Genomic DNA, 12,554 nt, shown 5'->3' on the forward strand with positions numbered 1-12,554 from the left:
GCATCACAATCCTTGATAGGACATCAATATGAATTCCAAATAGTGATCCTGCACATCATATAAGTGAGGACAGTGACTGTTATAATACATCGCATCCCGATGAAGCTTGAGGAGAGATAAAACGAGCAATGGGATCAGAATCAGTATCAGAATCAAAATCAAAGAATTCAAGTTTGCTCGCCAACTCCGCCAAATGCAAAAAGAAAAGTAGGCTATGATACAGAACCTCCAAACGCCAGGAAGATGGCCCTTGAAAACGGGTAGGGTAAAAAGGGCATCAGGAATGTAAAAATCATGCGATGTTGCCAGCCATCCCCATGAAGAGGGCTTGAGCAGCCAGCTGAAGGGACCAAAAGCCGACCTTCTTGAATCGCCTTTTGCGTGCTTCGTCATCTACCACGTCACGAGCGAATGCATCATAGGTCTGCAGGCGAGGATATTAGTTCAAAGGAATTCACATCATATCAATAGAGTGCGGATTGTAACTTACTGCAGCAGACAAGTCATCCATCAAGGCGCTGTCAAAGATAGTCCAGCTTCCATCAAAGTCGCCGACACGCTTGACCAGCCGACAATTAATGGGAATAAAGGTGCGCTTCGAATTGATGTATGCGACGATGGGTCGAATGAGCGCATTATTGATGTAGGAAAGGTCACGGGTGAAGATGGGAACCACGGCCCGGACATTGTTAAGATGAACTCGCAAGTCCATGGCTAATAATCGTTTATCGGAATCAGACATGGTTTCTGGGTCAGCGTGTAGTCGCTGCGACACTGGCTCGGAAAATTGGTTCGAGGTAACGGTTGCTTCGAGGCGATCGTAAAAGTCGGTCATGACTTTCGCCAGGCTCTCGTCGCTGTCGGCGGGGAACATTATATCGGCCACAATGTCCACTGTGCCTTCGTGGATCCAGGAAAAGGGGCCTTGTACGCCACGGTTCAGATGGTCGATGTTGAGCGCATCAACGCGTATCCGACTATGTTTCTTCCATGGGCTAGGCTTTCCGTCCTCTCCGTTGCCATCCTCTAAACGGGCTCCTGTGAAACCGTGGGTTTGACGCGGGTGAATGGTGAAGAGGGAGTTGTCAAATGATCCGGACATCATGTTGGCCGACATGAAGTCGTAGAATAGCCACTGTTTGCGCAACTGGGGGAGATCGCAGGAGAAGATGCTAACAGAGAACGGGCGGAAGTTATCGGGTTGATAGACCGAGACTAGAACATCGTGCATCTTGAACGAGTCAATCTCAAAGTCACCGGGGTTATGATCGTGTCGGTATGATTTGGGATCGAGGTCTTCTTCCGGCCAGTAGACATGTCGACGGTCGACAACTCCGCGAATTCCCTTCACTTCCACGTCACGGAGTGGGCCCTTCCCATTCAGCCATTTTGTAAACGATAGAGTGACGTTAACAGTCTCAATGGAAAGGTCGAATTGTGTGTAGTTGGTATCCTCATCCTCTGTCACGGTTTTTTCTTCAGGTAATGGTTCACCTCGGGCTGCGGCTTCAGCCGCAGCGGCAGCAGTCTGCGGAGAACCCTTGCTAACATGCCCGGTGCCTTGACCGGGTCGTCTTGAAACAAAAACGTTCTTGAATGTAATGACGCCACCGCGCCATTTCGGTACGATAGCAGACTCGAAAACAACCTTGGCCCCGGATGATTTGGTGAGATGGTTACCTACCCAGCCAGCTAGTGTTTCTGTTCATCACAGTCTAGTTAGTAGACCGCGTAGGGACGGGATGATTTTCGAGAAATGGACATACCTTGTGCGAACACTGTGTTGATAGCAAGAATGAGAAGAGAGAAAAAGGTGGTTGTTCCCACGACGACCCATACAATATGACCGAGAAGAACCCACGAAAAGAGCGCGGCTATCTCGTCCAAACTGAACGGCCGTACGCTTCTGATCGAGAACCACTTAAACCGTACTTTCAGCCGAGACCAGAAACCTGTAGCTGCAGCTAACAGTTCTTCCTTAGTCGGGCGATGAAGATGCGGCATATGCGGAAGCCGGTCCATTAAGTGGCGATTTGAGGGCGCGAAGTGAGGTGGGGGTTGAGGCGACGAGGAAGGATGGGAGGGAATATTGTCGGTCTTTTTGATAGTCGTTTGTTTATGGTCATCAGAGTAATTATGGGATTCATCGGTGGTTGAATCTTTTGGGTCTTTTCCGCGAGGTTGGTCGTTGGGCGTATTGTGCACAGTCCGCCTCCAAACATATTGCGCCGCTAATTTTTTCGAGGGAAGAATGCAGGCTGCACTTGACTCGGCAGCAGCAGATTTAGGAGAGATACCGAGAACAAAAAAGCCTCCAGATGCGAATCGTCTGGTTAGGTAGGTGGGTTTCGCAGCCGGTGTTGATAGCCGTCGGGCGAAAAAAGAATCGAATGTCGACTCTGACGCGATGCGTGGGCGTATGCGACCCAAGAAGGGAGTTGCTGACCCCCATATATGGGAGTACAGCCGACGTCCGATATTGGCGGACATCTTTCCCATCACATCCTGGGAATGAGTGGGGAATGGAGAAGAGTACGGAGTAAGAATAGCAGACAAGCTCTGGAGATGACTGGATCAGGGAAGAGCATGATTTCATGGTTTGCACTGTTTGCATCCGTAAAATCTCTCGGCCCACACTTTTTTTCTTTTCGGGAGGGGCGATTAATTTCTACGATAACAGACCACTCTCATTTTTAACATCTTAATCCACACAATCGACATTATGCCTGCCCCAACTGCTCTTCTTCAGGAAGCTCAAGGGCTTCCCTCTTCCCCTGCTGTTGGTACGTGTGATAAAGGCACCAGGTCCTAGGCCATGGTTTAATATCAGATCGCGCTAACACTCCCACCCACAGCCATGGAGGACGATGAAGTCTTGATTGACGCCCAAGCGACCCCCGAGGTGGACTCTTCCAACGCTGTGGCCGACTCAACCGCCGACAGTGAAATGCGCATCGACGAAGAGGGACGCCCTGTCTTCACCCCCGCCAAGGATACCAACACCGCATACCGCATTGAGAACCGCAAGGTCCCCGTTCCTCCTCACCGCATGACCCCTCTCAAGGCCAACTGGACCAAGATCTGCCCTCCCATCGTCGAGCACCTGAAGCTGCAAGTGCGCATGAACATCAAGAGCCGATCCGTCGAGCTGCGAACTTCCAAATTCACCACCGACACGGGAGCCCTGCAAAAGGGCGCCGACTTCATCCGCGCCTTCACTTATGGATTCGATATCGACGACGCTATCGCTCTGCTCCGTTTGGATGATCTCTACATGGAGACGTTCGAGATCAAGGATGTGAAGACGCTTAACGGGGAGCATTTGGGCCGTGCGATTGGTCGTATTGCTGGAAAGGACGGCAAGACCAAGTTTGCTATTGAGAACGCTAGTCGCACTCGTGTTGTGCTTGCTGACGCGAAAATTCACATTCTTGGTGGTTTCAAGAATATTCACATTGCGCGCGAAGCTATTGTTAGCCTGATTCTGGGTAGCCCTCCGGTAAGTTATACCCTTGCACGAGCCATATGGTCAATTTTTCCTAACCTCTCAAATAGGGCAAGGTCTATGGCAACCTTCGGACAGTTGCTTCTCGTATGAAGGAACGTTTCTGATTTCAACGACTTTAAAACAAAATCCTGGCATGGTACCGGCGTTCAGGAGCATCCCAATTGGGGGTTTCTTTTTTTCCCTTTTTTTCCCTTTTTATACATATTCACAGCTACTACGAACCTGAGATGGGAAGGTATGACGACATCAAGATATCAATCAGTACAAAAAGTACAGAAAAGAATTTCATTTTACATGTCTTAAACATAAAAAACTGGTCATTCCAAAGGGGTTGTGGTTGTAAATTCTCGTATTAGAAGGCTAGCGTAAAAGCCAACACCCGCTCTAATCCTTCTTCAGCGGGTGGAAAACTTCCTCAATACCATCCTTGGTCGCAATCAACATTTGCAAGTGATCGCCAACCTCGATATGGCGCTCGACGGCACTCGTGAACGCATCTCGGACGAGCTGCTTGACGTGGTCTTGCGGCAGAGGCTCGGCCTTCTTAGCTTGAAGCGCATGTCCCTCCCCACTACCGGGAATGTATTGATTCTTGAAGTTGACTTGGTTGTCCAGGAACGGCATGATCAAGCTCGCCGCCGCACCGGCAGCACGGCACTGTTCCCTCTCGTACGAGCCGACGGGGTCGTAGCTGTACAGAGCTCCCTTGCCTTCCTCATCCAGACCAGCCAGAATGGCGGTCACATAGTAGGGGAAGAAGCGCTTTCCGTATAGAATCGTTGACAGACGCTGTGCGCAGGCAGACACAGACATGGGCTTGCCGTGTTGGTACTTGTACATCTTCACGACTGAGTCCAATCGTTCTTTGAGGGCGTTGCCGTCTGCGGCGAAGCCGACGACGGACAGAATGATGTGTGCTCCTTCGCCGGTCTCTTCGTCGCCACCGATCTTGAACACTTTCGGCACCATGCGGGAGTTGATATTGTAGCCGGATGTCGAACGAGTGTCACCGGCGAGAATGGCGAAATCGGAACCTGTGATTCCTAGGGTCGAGCCGCCGTTATCGGTGTATCTGTAGCAGGTCCATTAGCTCATGTTCCATCATATGTAGCTTGAAGGCTTGATTTCATACGGGTAGAATCCATGTTGCTTGACAGGAGCAGCTGCGGACTGAGAGAAGGAGTATCCGACGGTTTGGCCGCCAGTTGAGTGATCCAACATCGATGCCATGGTGGAATCTGAGTGGCTTGGTGAAGATTTAGAGGAGTGGTTTCGGCGTAAGAAGATTGAAGGGGGGAAAGAGGGCGGTTGGAGGTCGTGGGTCAATTCGTTGATGGAATGGAAGCAACGAGGTCAGGTCCGCTCTGTCTGACGCGGTGCTGTAGCTGCCTTTCAGGATTACGTAACTTTTCCAGCTCCGTCGTCAACGGGCAACCCGAGCTTCAATGAACATTTACCTCGACTGCTGTACACACCTGTCCCGGAAATTTCCTTTATTAATCTCAGCATCTTTTCAGCATACTGCTCACTGCTATATGTACTGATTATAACCGACCTTGGGAACACATTTGGCCCTATACAAGCATCATGCTCGATCTCGGTGCATACGACAGCAGCAGCGAGGAAGAAGATACACAAGCACCCCTCCAATCAAAGGTTTGAATCTCCGAGTCGCATAATTGAGATATCGCTAATTTCATACGCAGCAGACTACAACTCAACAGCCCATTGCCCCGGCGCAGATCGATCAGACAGACAAAGGTGATTCCAATATTCTAGCCCAGTTTACCTTTGAGATGGCATTACCGTACTGACCAGCATTGACAATAGCCCAGCTGTCTGAATTGAATGCGCAAAAGCAAGAACAACAGCCTATTCCCGAAAGCAAATCTCCAAGTGGTCCCGTTCTCGGTCCTGCATCGGGACCAGCACCGCCACCCCTCGACAGCGCGCAATTGCCAAACAACCAACCCAGTGGTCCCTCTTCACCATACTCAACATCCCGAGCTCTGGTCCAAGACCTCACCCTTCCCCCTGTACCCAACATGGATATCCCACCTTCACCTCCAGGCTCTCCGAATCCCGCAGCAAATGCCAAGTTCGAGCACTTCCTCTCTCTCAAGAAACAAGGCGTCCACTTCAATTCGAAACTAGCCAGCTCGTCTTCTCTCAAGAACCCCAGCCTTCTAAAGAAGATGATGGAACATGCCGGCATCAACGAACAATCGCAATATAACACGTCGCTATCAACAGAGCTGTGGGATCCTTCCAGTCTGCCCGAGTGGGGCTTTAAAGAGGAGCTCCTCAGAGTGCAGCAAGATGCTCGGCAGAAATTAGACGAAAAGAATGCGGCTGGTCAAAGGTCATCTGTTGAGTTTGTTTCTGGATCAGGCGCGAAATGAATGAATGAAGTCACCTGTGAGAAGGTGTCGTTTGTGACGGCCACCTTTCTCTATGGTACTCTATGATTCGAATACCTCTCGCCTGGGAAACACCGAGTATGCCAACGCATGCAGACTTGGAAGCAAGCGAAGTAATCCGGTCCAGCCAAATGTCTAGGGACACAATGGTAGACAGGACATACGTTGACTAACTTTATGCGGAACTGAATGGGGACATTGATTCATCCTTGCGACAATGGCTGGCTACATGACCAAAGAAGCATACGTGCTATTTGCAGTTGCAGTTGCAGAGCCCAAGAAAGTGGCAATGGTAATGGTATATTACGAAATACATGATATTCAAGACGGAGACCTCCCGCAGACATGATTCGATTTGAATCAGCCTCCTCCACCGCCACCACCACCGCCAGCGGCACCATTATTACGCCGCCTCGCTCTCTCATATAGACCCAGACAAGAATTCACGACCATGATATCAAATCCCTCCCCATAATCCGCCTTAACCTCAAGAACCCCACACTTAGAGAACGAAATCTCGCTATTAAACACAGCCACAACCTGGCCCGACCTCTCATCAACGAGTTTAAAATTGCGCATACTCATCTTCAAAGGCGCAGATCCCCCCCACCGCCTCGTTATGCGTTCTTTTCCAGAGAAATGCCCTTCTCTCGTTGTATCCCGCCCGCGTCTTGTCCGAGACCGTCATCTCGAATCGATATCTCGAGTGTAGGACCGGGGCGGAGTCCCGGGTCATGTCTTCCCATTGCACGGTGTTTACGTCGTTGGGGTCTCCCAGGGCTAATTTGAAACTGCCGGAGAATTTGACGAATTTGCATGCTGCTACTGTTGGCGCGGTATCGCTGGTCCCTGCGTGCAGGGTCAGCTCGGGCTTTTTGAAGCCGAAGACGGAGATGTTTCCGTAGAATAGGAGGTGTTCGTCGGGGGATTTTATTTCGTAGTGTCGGTGGAAAGCGGGCCGGGAGATATGGTATAAGCGTGAGGGTGGTTGTCCTCCCAAGTCTTGTTGGGGGTGCGAATATGGTGCCGGTATTGGGTTTGATGCCGTCATGGCTGATATGTGATGGGATGTAGGGAATAGCTATACTGCAGGAGGAGAGAAAAGAAAAGAAAAGAAAAGAAAGCTTTAACCAGGGGGAATGCCCATATAATTACGTTTTGTTCTACTCCGTCGTGACCATGGTTTCTCTCATGATCGTCAGGCGGATTAAGCTTGGAGGCTGAGCACCCTTGGGGGCCCTACCCGGGCTGGCGAATACGAAGATCTCCGGAAAGAGTAACTCTTTGAGAACTGCCACAATTGGGCTAATGTATACATCCAGATAAAGTCTAGAAATGTAGTAGAATAATATTAAGTCACTATTACATCTATTCATTATATACTATAGAACAAACTGGACAAGATATAGTAACATTATTGTAAACGCGCGCGTAGTAACAACCGCTGATTAGTCATACAGAGAGCTCCGTCAGCTCGCCTGCCTGCGCGCGCTCAAGCCGGAGCTCCATTCATCGTCATCGTCCAATCTCCCCATTCTCGTCCTTCTCTTCATTTTTTCTAAACCATCTCCTAAATCTTACCACCCACCACACCAATCCACAATGAACCACTTTCCGGAAGCCTGGGGCCGAGTTAGTTCAGCTGCTTTCCCCTCCCACTCCGCCCATTTGACTAACCCGTAACAGCCCAGGGACGATGTCTACGGCGCCTACAACCCTTCATATCTTCAAACGACCGGGCCCAAGGCTCACACTTCATCTCCAGCCGTGACAGGAACCTCCGTGCTGGGCGTCAAGTTCAACGGCGGTGTCGTTCTGGCCACCGATAACCTCGGTGTGTTGACCCGCAAGGCCTCGTTGGCCATTGCCATTTAACCCCCGAAAGCGAAGCACGTACTAATCTCACATTCTCATTTTCTATCGTAGCATCCTACGGCTCCCTCGCCCGCTTCACAGACGTTAAGCGTCTCCGAATCTTCGGCTCGAACGCCATCGTCGGCTTCGGCGGCGACGTCTCCGACATGCAATACATCGACCGCCTCCTCGAATCGATCGACATCCGCGAGAACTACTCCCACAACGGCAACATGCTCAATGCCAAGAACCTACACACCTACCTCTCGAAAGTGTTCTACAAGCGGCGCTCCGAGTTCAACCCGCTGTGGAACCACGTTCTGGTCGCGGGCTACGACGCCGAGGGCGAGCCGTTCCTGAGCTCGGCGGATCTGCTGGGCACGACGTTCTCGGCGCCGCACCTGGCTACGGGATTTGGCGCGCATCTTGCTGTGCCTATCTTGCGTCGCTTGTTTCCCGAGGAGATGCCGCTTGAGGAGGTTAGCAAGGAGGCGGCTATTGATGCGTTGAAGCAGTGTCTCAAGGTGCTGTATTACCGTGATGCGCGGAGTATGGATAAGTACTCGATAGCGGTTATTACTAAGGAGGGTATTGAGATCAAGGAGGATGAGGTTATTGAGGGTCAGAGCTGGGCTTTTGCTGAGAGGGTTAAGGGCTATGGGGCTCAGACTAAGTAGATTCTCATGATGCTATGCCAATTGTTTTGTTCTCTATCTACACCTTAGTTTCCTCTACGAAGAACCCAATGGAATTGGACCAAATTGACGATATAAGTTTAAAGAGTTAAACATAAACATTTATTTTCATCATAGATATCTATATACAGTCCTGGCAATTGCCCTGGGGTTACTCCGACTTAGTTAGAGCTTAGGAGCAGGCTTATCAAAAACAACGCGGTTGGAGCAGGAACCCACGCCCTCCAGCGAAACCTCGACATGATCACCATCCTTCAGCCAGAGATTAGGCTTGCGGCCCATACCAACACCTTGTGGACTGCCGTAAAAGCGTTAGCATACCATGATCAAACCAAGCAAAGAAATAGAACAAAGCACAGGACGGGATGGTATGGGATGGGATGGGATAATTAACTCACGTCCCAGTAAAGATCAAGTCACCCGGCAAAAGCGTAGTCCCCTGCGACAAGAACGCAATAGTCTCCGCCACGCCAAAGATCATATCCCGAGTCGACGAGCACTGCACCTGCCTCCCATTAAGCGACGTCGAAATTTGCAACGCATTCGGATCAGCAATCAGGCTTGTCGAAACAATACCCGGACCCCACGGCGCCCACCCATCAAACCCCTTCCCCAACCCCCACTGCCCTCCCCCACGCTTAATCTGCCACTCGCGGTGCGAGACATCATTACCAACCGCGTATCCGAGAACGTACTCCAGAGCGCGGGACTGAGGCACATTCTTCGCCTCTTTGCCGATGACGATGACGAGCTCGCACTCGTAGTCTCAGACCCTCGCCTTCCTGGGCGAGCTGGGAGACGGGGATGTCATCGTTGGGCCCGGAGATGGCTGTCACGGGCTTGAAGAATAGGACTGGATACTTTGGGATCGGCAGGTTAGATTCTTTGGCGTGTTGCTCGTAGTTTAGGCCTAGGCAGCGGACGGTACCGATGTCTTGCCGGGCTAGTGGGGAGAGCAGGGTGCGGATTTCTGCGATTTGGTCGGTGATGATATACTGGGCGAAGATGTCGCCTTTGATTACTTTTGCTTGGGTTGCGTGGGCGATGTTTGTTGTGCCTGATGGGAGAATGGCGTCGCCGTAGTAGACTTGGCCGTCTTTGGCTAGGAAGTGAATCAGGCGCTGTGGGGGATTATATTAGTATTCCAATGTTTTGGAAGCAATCGGGGGGTATAAGCGTGGTACGTACTGAGAAGGAAGACATATTTGTGAGAGAGGTGGTGGTGTGGTAATAATAATATTGAAGAATAAGAGTCTAAAAGTATGTGAAAGGTGGGAAGGGAGATAGATATGTCCTTTTTTTTGGGAGTGAAGTCCAACTTGACATCCAAATCCAAGGTTGTGAATGGTGGACTCCACTCGGCCGGAAAGCTATCCCCCCCGGCGGAAAACGGAGGAGCTCCCCCCCGACCCATTGACGATTCCAACATCCCATCCCACTGAAGCTACTATCTGCAAATGGCCCGGCTCTCCGGTCTCCAACGGGAGGTTCTTTCTCTGTACCGATCATGTCTGCGTGAGATCCGCAACAAGCCCGCTGTGGGTGTCGTCCTTGTTACTTTTTCCCCCACTGCACACTTTTCTAATCTCCCTTCTGCAGGATTCTCACAATAACTTCAAACGATATGCACGGTATGTCTTCTACCTAGTATTCTTGATCCCTTCTCCCCTTACCCTATCCTGCTCTACCCTACCACCACCATCCTTTCCCGTGGCCCCTCTCGGTTTATCCCGGCTCGATTCTAAGCGGTTCAGTGCGGAATTCCAAAAACATCTCTCGGTGAATAAGAAGGACTTTAGTACGGTCGAATATCTCTTGCGCAAAGGCCACCGCCAGCTGGAGATGTACGCTTCCCCGGGAATTCGTAACATCAGCTAAGCAGCTGAGTGGCTGACTCTTCTTCCCCCCTTCCGTGGGGTTCTCGTGGGTTTGCCTCTTCTGTCTACCCCAGACCCCGTTCCTCAATTAACCCGTTGCTTTTAGGTCCTGGTAAGAGTTGTACGCTCTGGTTGTTTCCGAGAACGCCCGGTTTGATATGTGTCAAGGACTCGAGAGTGATGAGATAGCTAAAGTCCACATGAGATAGATATATGCTTGATCGATCGTTTCGGACGGCCCCGACCTACGGCAACTGGAACAGGGGAAGTTTGGAAAATGTACTAGTAACAATTTGTAAATTAGAAGTCTCGGGAGTATCCCCATACTCCATGTATATTACGTTATTATCTGGATTGTTAGTCAATCATATCTCAACTCTGCAAGATTTAGTTTACATAGTTTACATGTACCCAGAAACTTCCAGATTCAGCGATGACCAATGGAGGTAGCTTATTCAGACAAGGTTCATGTACCTTTCCAAGCTACTGTATTAATAATAATATTCAGCAATCACAATAAAATGGCTAGAAAGCAGTACTACTGTACATACTGTAGTAGAATGAAGTTGCCACCTTATAAATTTCCCCAGATGTTAATCGAGGCTTGGAGAAGTTGGTGGAACGGGCGACCCGCTTCTGGACGATTCTGCCATGACAAAGTAGAGTCTCAGTCACAACGATTCACAGTACTATATATAAGAGAGAAGAATAGTCTGAAATTCAAACCATTCAAAAAAAGAAAACATCTGATTCCAAACAAACATCTATTCCAAACAATCAGTCAAAATGGCCTTCATCCAGTGCCCTCGCACCAGCTTCTCCCCTCTTTTCCGCCTTCTCGACGATTACGAGGCCCACCGCTCCGAGCCGCGCCCCACCGCAGCTACTCCAAGCTTTACCCCATCCTTCGATGTCCGCGAAGCTTCAGAGGGCTACTACCTGGACGGTGAACTCCCAGGCGTAGACCAAACCGCCATAGAAATAGAATTCAGCGACCCGCAAACTCTCACCGTGAAGGGCCACACTGAACGAAACTACCAACCTCAGCCTCACCAAGCTGAGCACGAGACTGAGCATACCTCCTCTCCACGCCAGCATCAAGCTACAGTCGAAGACGAAGACGAAGCTGACTCAGACTCAACCTCAAACTCCGATGACAAACGCACCTCACAGAAGCAGAAGCTTCATGCAGAGCCAGCAAAGCAGCAGAAGACGCAGACTGAGCCCGACTTCCACTTCTGGGCGTCGGAGCGGTCAATCGGCGAGTTCCAGCGCACATTTACATTTCCCACGCGCGTGGATCAGGACGGTGTGCGTGCTAGTTTGAAGAATGGGATTTTGTCGGTTTATGTGCCCAAGAATGCGGCGCCGAAGACTAAGAAGATCCGTATTTTGTGATTGACATCAACGCCAACACCTGCGTATATATATATTCCGACACTACCTAGGTAGCATCTTCAAGTGCTCCAATCGGCACCTGGAGCCCTGGGGGTGGAACTGGAGGGACTCGGACTTGGACCCGAGGGAATGGAGCCGAATCGGCATTTGATTTGACATTTTTGCATCGGGGCTGGGCGCGTCGGGTTTATTTTGCTTTTTTTTTTCCCTGCATGGCTTGTATTATGATGTGATTTTTGGACATTTCTTTTCGGGTTATTGTGCAAACGAATGATCTAGATCTAATTGAATAATTTGAAATTGAACCTTTTTGCAATACCTTGTTACTACTAGTACCTAGTAGTACTAGGTATATCTATTAATGTTAAATACCGTATACGACCTCCGGGGTCATAACAGTACTCCATCATGCCCACCTGGGCAGTGTAGTAGTAGGCAGTACTAAACCCGGAGTAACTTGAAACCAAACCACTACTAGTAGGTAGTAGGTAGGTAAGCAATTCCTACTTAGAAGCCCTCCTAGTCACGAGGTCAAAATCAAAGCCGAATTTCTCCCCAATGACATAATGTGATCCATCTGCCAAAAAAAAAAAAACGCACCCTCGACGAACATGATCACCGCCAAGCCTAGAAAGCCTAAAAAGCGCCATCATCTGACAAAAAAAAAAGTCGCATACCTAGCTAGTTATGCACCTCCTTACATTCCGCAGTGACTGTGGCTGGGTAAGGGGAAGAAAAGAATTCCGGTGAGTGAGAGTGCCACATGGGTCCTGCAGGGATCGAGACTAGACTCGATGGGCTA

General features: G+C 50.1%; 9 protein-coding genes across 9 annotated transcripts; 5 read left to right on the top strand and 4 right to left on the bottom strand.

The window, feature by feature from the left end:
* Nucleotides 1-292: 292 nt before the first annotated feature.
* N7533_012490 (mitochondrial distribution and morphology protein) lies at nt 293-2,499 on the bottom strand (the record flags this gene model as incomplete). The annotated part of the gene is made up of 3 exons (XM_057109140.1): nt 293-424; nt 491-1,701; nt 1,767-2,499. 3 exons carry the CDS (start codon nt 2,497-2,499, stop codon nt 293-295), a joined length of 2,076 nt encoding a protein of 691 aa, XP_056954241.1.
* Nucleotides 2,500-2,722: 223 nt separating this feature from the next.
* Nucleotides 2,723-3,612, top strand: N7533_012491 (pre-rRNA-processing protein PNO1; the record flags this gene model as incomplete). Its single annotated transcript, XM_057109141.1, has 3 exons — nt 2,723-2,783; nt 2,856-3,499; nt 3,556-3,612. 3 exons carry the CDS (start codon nt 2,723-2,725, stop codon nt 3,610-3,612), a joined length of 762 nt encoding a protein of 253 aa, XP_056954242.1.
* A 280-nt stretch (nt 3,613-3,892) lies between these two features.
* Nucleotides 3,893-4,738, bottom strand: prs3 (proteasome core particle subunit beta 6; the record flags this gene model as incomplete). The annotated part of the gene is made up of 2 exons (XM_057109142.1): nt 3,893-4,580; nt 4,641-4,738. The coding sequence occupies 2 exons, from the start codon at nt 4,736-4,738 to the stop codon at nt 3,893-3,895; spliced, it is 786 nt and encodes a 261-aa protein (XP_056954243.1).
* Nucleotides 4,739-5,095: 357 nt separating this feature from the next.
* N7533_012493 (HCNGP domain-containing protein) lies at nt 5,096-5,910 on the top strand (the record flags this gene model as incomplete). The annotated part of the gene is made up of 3 exons (XM_057109143.1): nt 5,096-5,164; nt 5,215-5,269; nt 5,339-5,910. 3 exons carry the CDS (start codon nt 5,096-5,098, stop codon nt 5,908-5,910), a joined length of 696 nt encoding a protein of 231 aa, XP_056954244.1.
* Nucleotides 5,911-6,288: 378 nt separating this feature from the next.
* On the bottom strand, nt 6,289-6,979 carry N7533_012494 (uncharacterized protein; the record flags this gene model as incomplete). The annotated part of the gene is made up of 2 exons (XM_057109144.1): nt 6,289-6,478; nt 6,510-6,979. 2 exons carry the CDS (start codon nt 6,977-6,979, stop codon nt 6,289-6,291), a joined length of 660 nt encoding a protein of 219 aa, XP_056954245.1.
* A 551-nt stretch (nt 6,980-7,530) lies between these two features.
* Nucleotides 7,531-8,459, top strand: pre4 (proteasome core particle subunit beta 7; the record flags this gene model as incomplete). The annotated part of the gene is made up of 3 exons (XM_057109145.1): nt 7,531-7,560; nt 7,615-7,762; nt 7,855-8,459. The coding sequence occupies 3 exons, from the start codon at nt 7,531-7,533 to the stop codon at nt 8,457-8,459; spliced, it is 783 nt and encodes a 260-aa protein (XP_056954246.1).
* A 183-nt stretch (nt 8,460-8,642) lies between these two features.
* On the bottom strand, nt 8,643-9,680 carry N7533_012496 (fumarylacetoacetate hydrolase family protein; the record flags this gene model as incomplete). Its single annotated transcript, XM_057109146.1, has 4 exons — nt 8,643-8,775; nt 8,876-9,234; nt 9,278-9,598; nt 9,666-9,680. The coding sequence occupies 4 exons, from the start codon at nt 9,678-9,680 to the stop codon at nt 8,643-8,645; spliced, it is 828 nt and encodes a 275-aa protein (XP_056954247.1).
* A 254-nt stretch (nt 9,681-9,934) lies between these two features.
* Nucleotides 9,935-10,355, top strand: N7533_012497 (succinate dehydrogenase assembly factor 1; the record flags this gene model as incomplete). The annotated part of the gene is made up of 2 exons (XM_057109147.1): nt 9,935-10,030; nt 10,224-10,355. 2 exons carry the CDS (start codon nt 9,935-9,937, stop codon nt 10,353-10,355), a joined length of 228 nt encoding a protein of 75 aa, XP_056954248.1.
* Nucleotides 10,356-11,140: 785 nt separating this feature from the next.
* N7533_012498 (Hsp20/alpha crystallin family protein) lies at nt 11,141-11,752 on the top strand (the record flags this gene model as incomplete). The annotated part of the gene is made up of 1 exon (XM_057109148.1): nt 11,141-11,752. One exon carries the CDS (start codon nt 11,141-11,143, stop codon nt 11,750-11,752), a length of 612 nt encoding a protein of 203 aa, XP_056954249.1.
* Between the last annotated feature and the right edge of the window lie 802 nt (nt 11,753-12,554).

This window comes from Penicillium manginii, assembly GCF_028828005.1.
Source record: "Penicillium manginii strain IBT 31320 chromosome Unknown utg000009l:1.0-3297300.0:1.0-3298630.0, whole genome shotgun sequence".
NCBI lineage: Eukaryota > Fungi > Ascomycota > Eurotiomycetes > Eurotiales > Aspergillaceae > Penicillium > Penicillium manginii.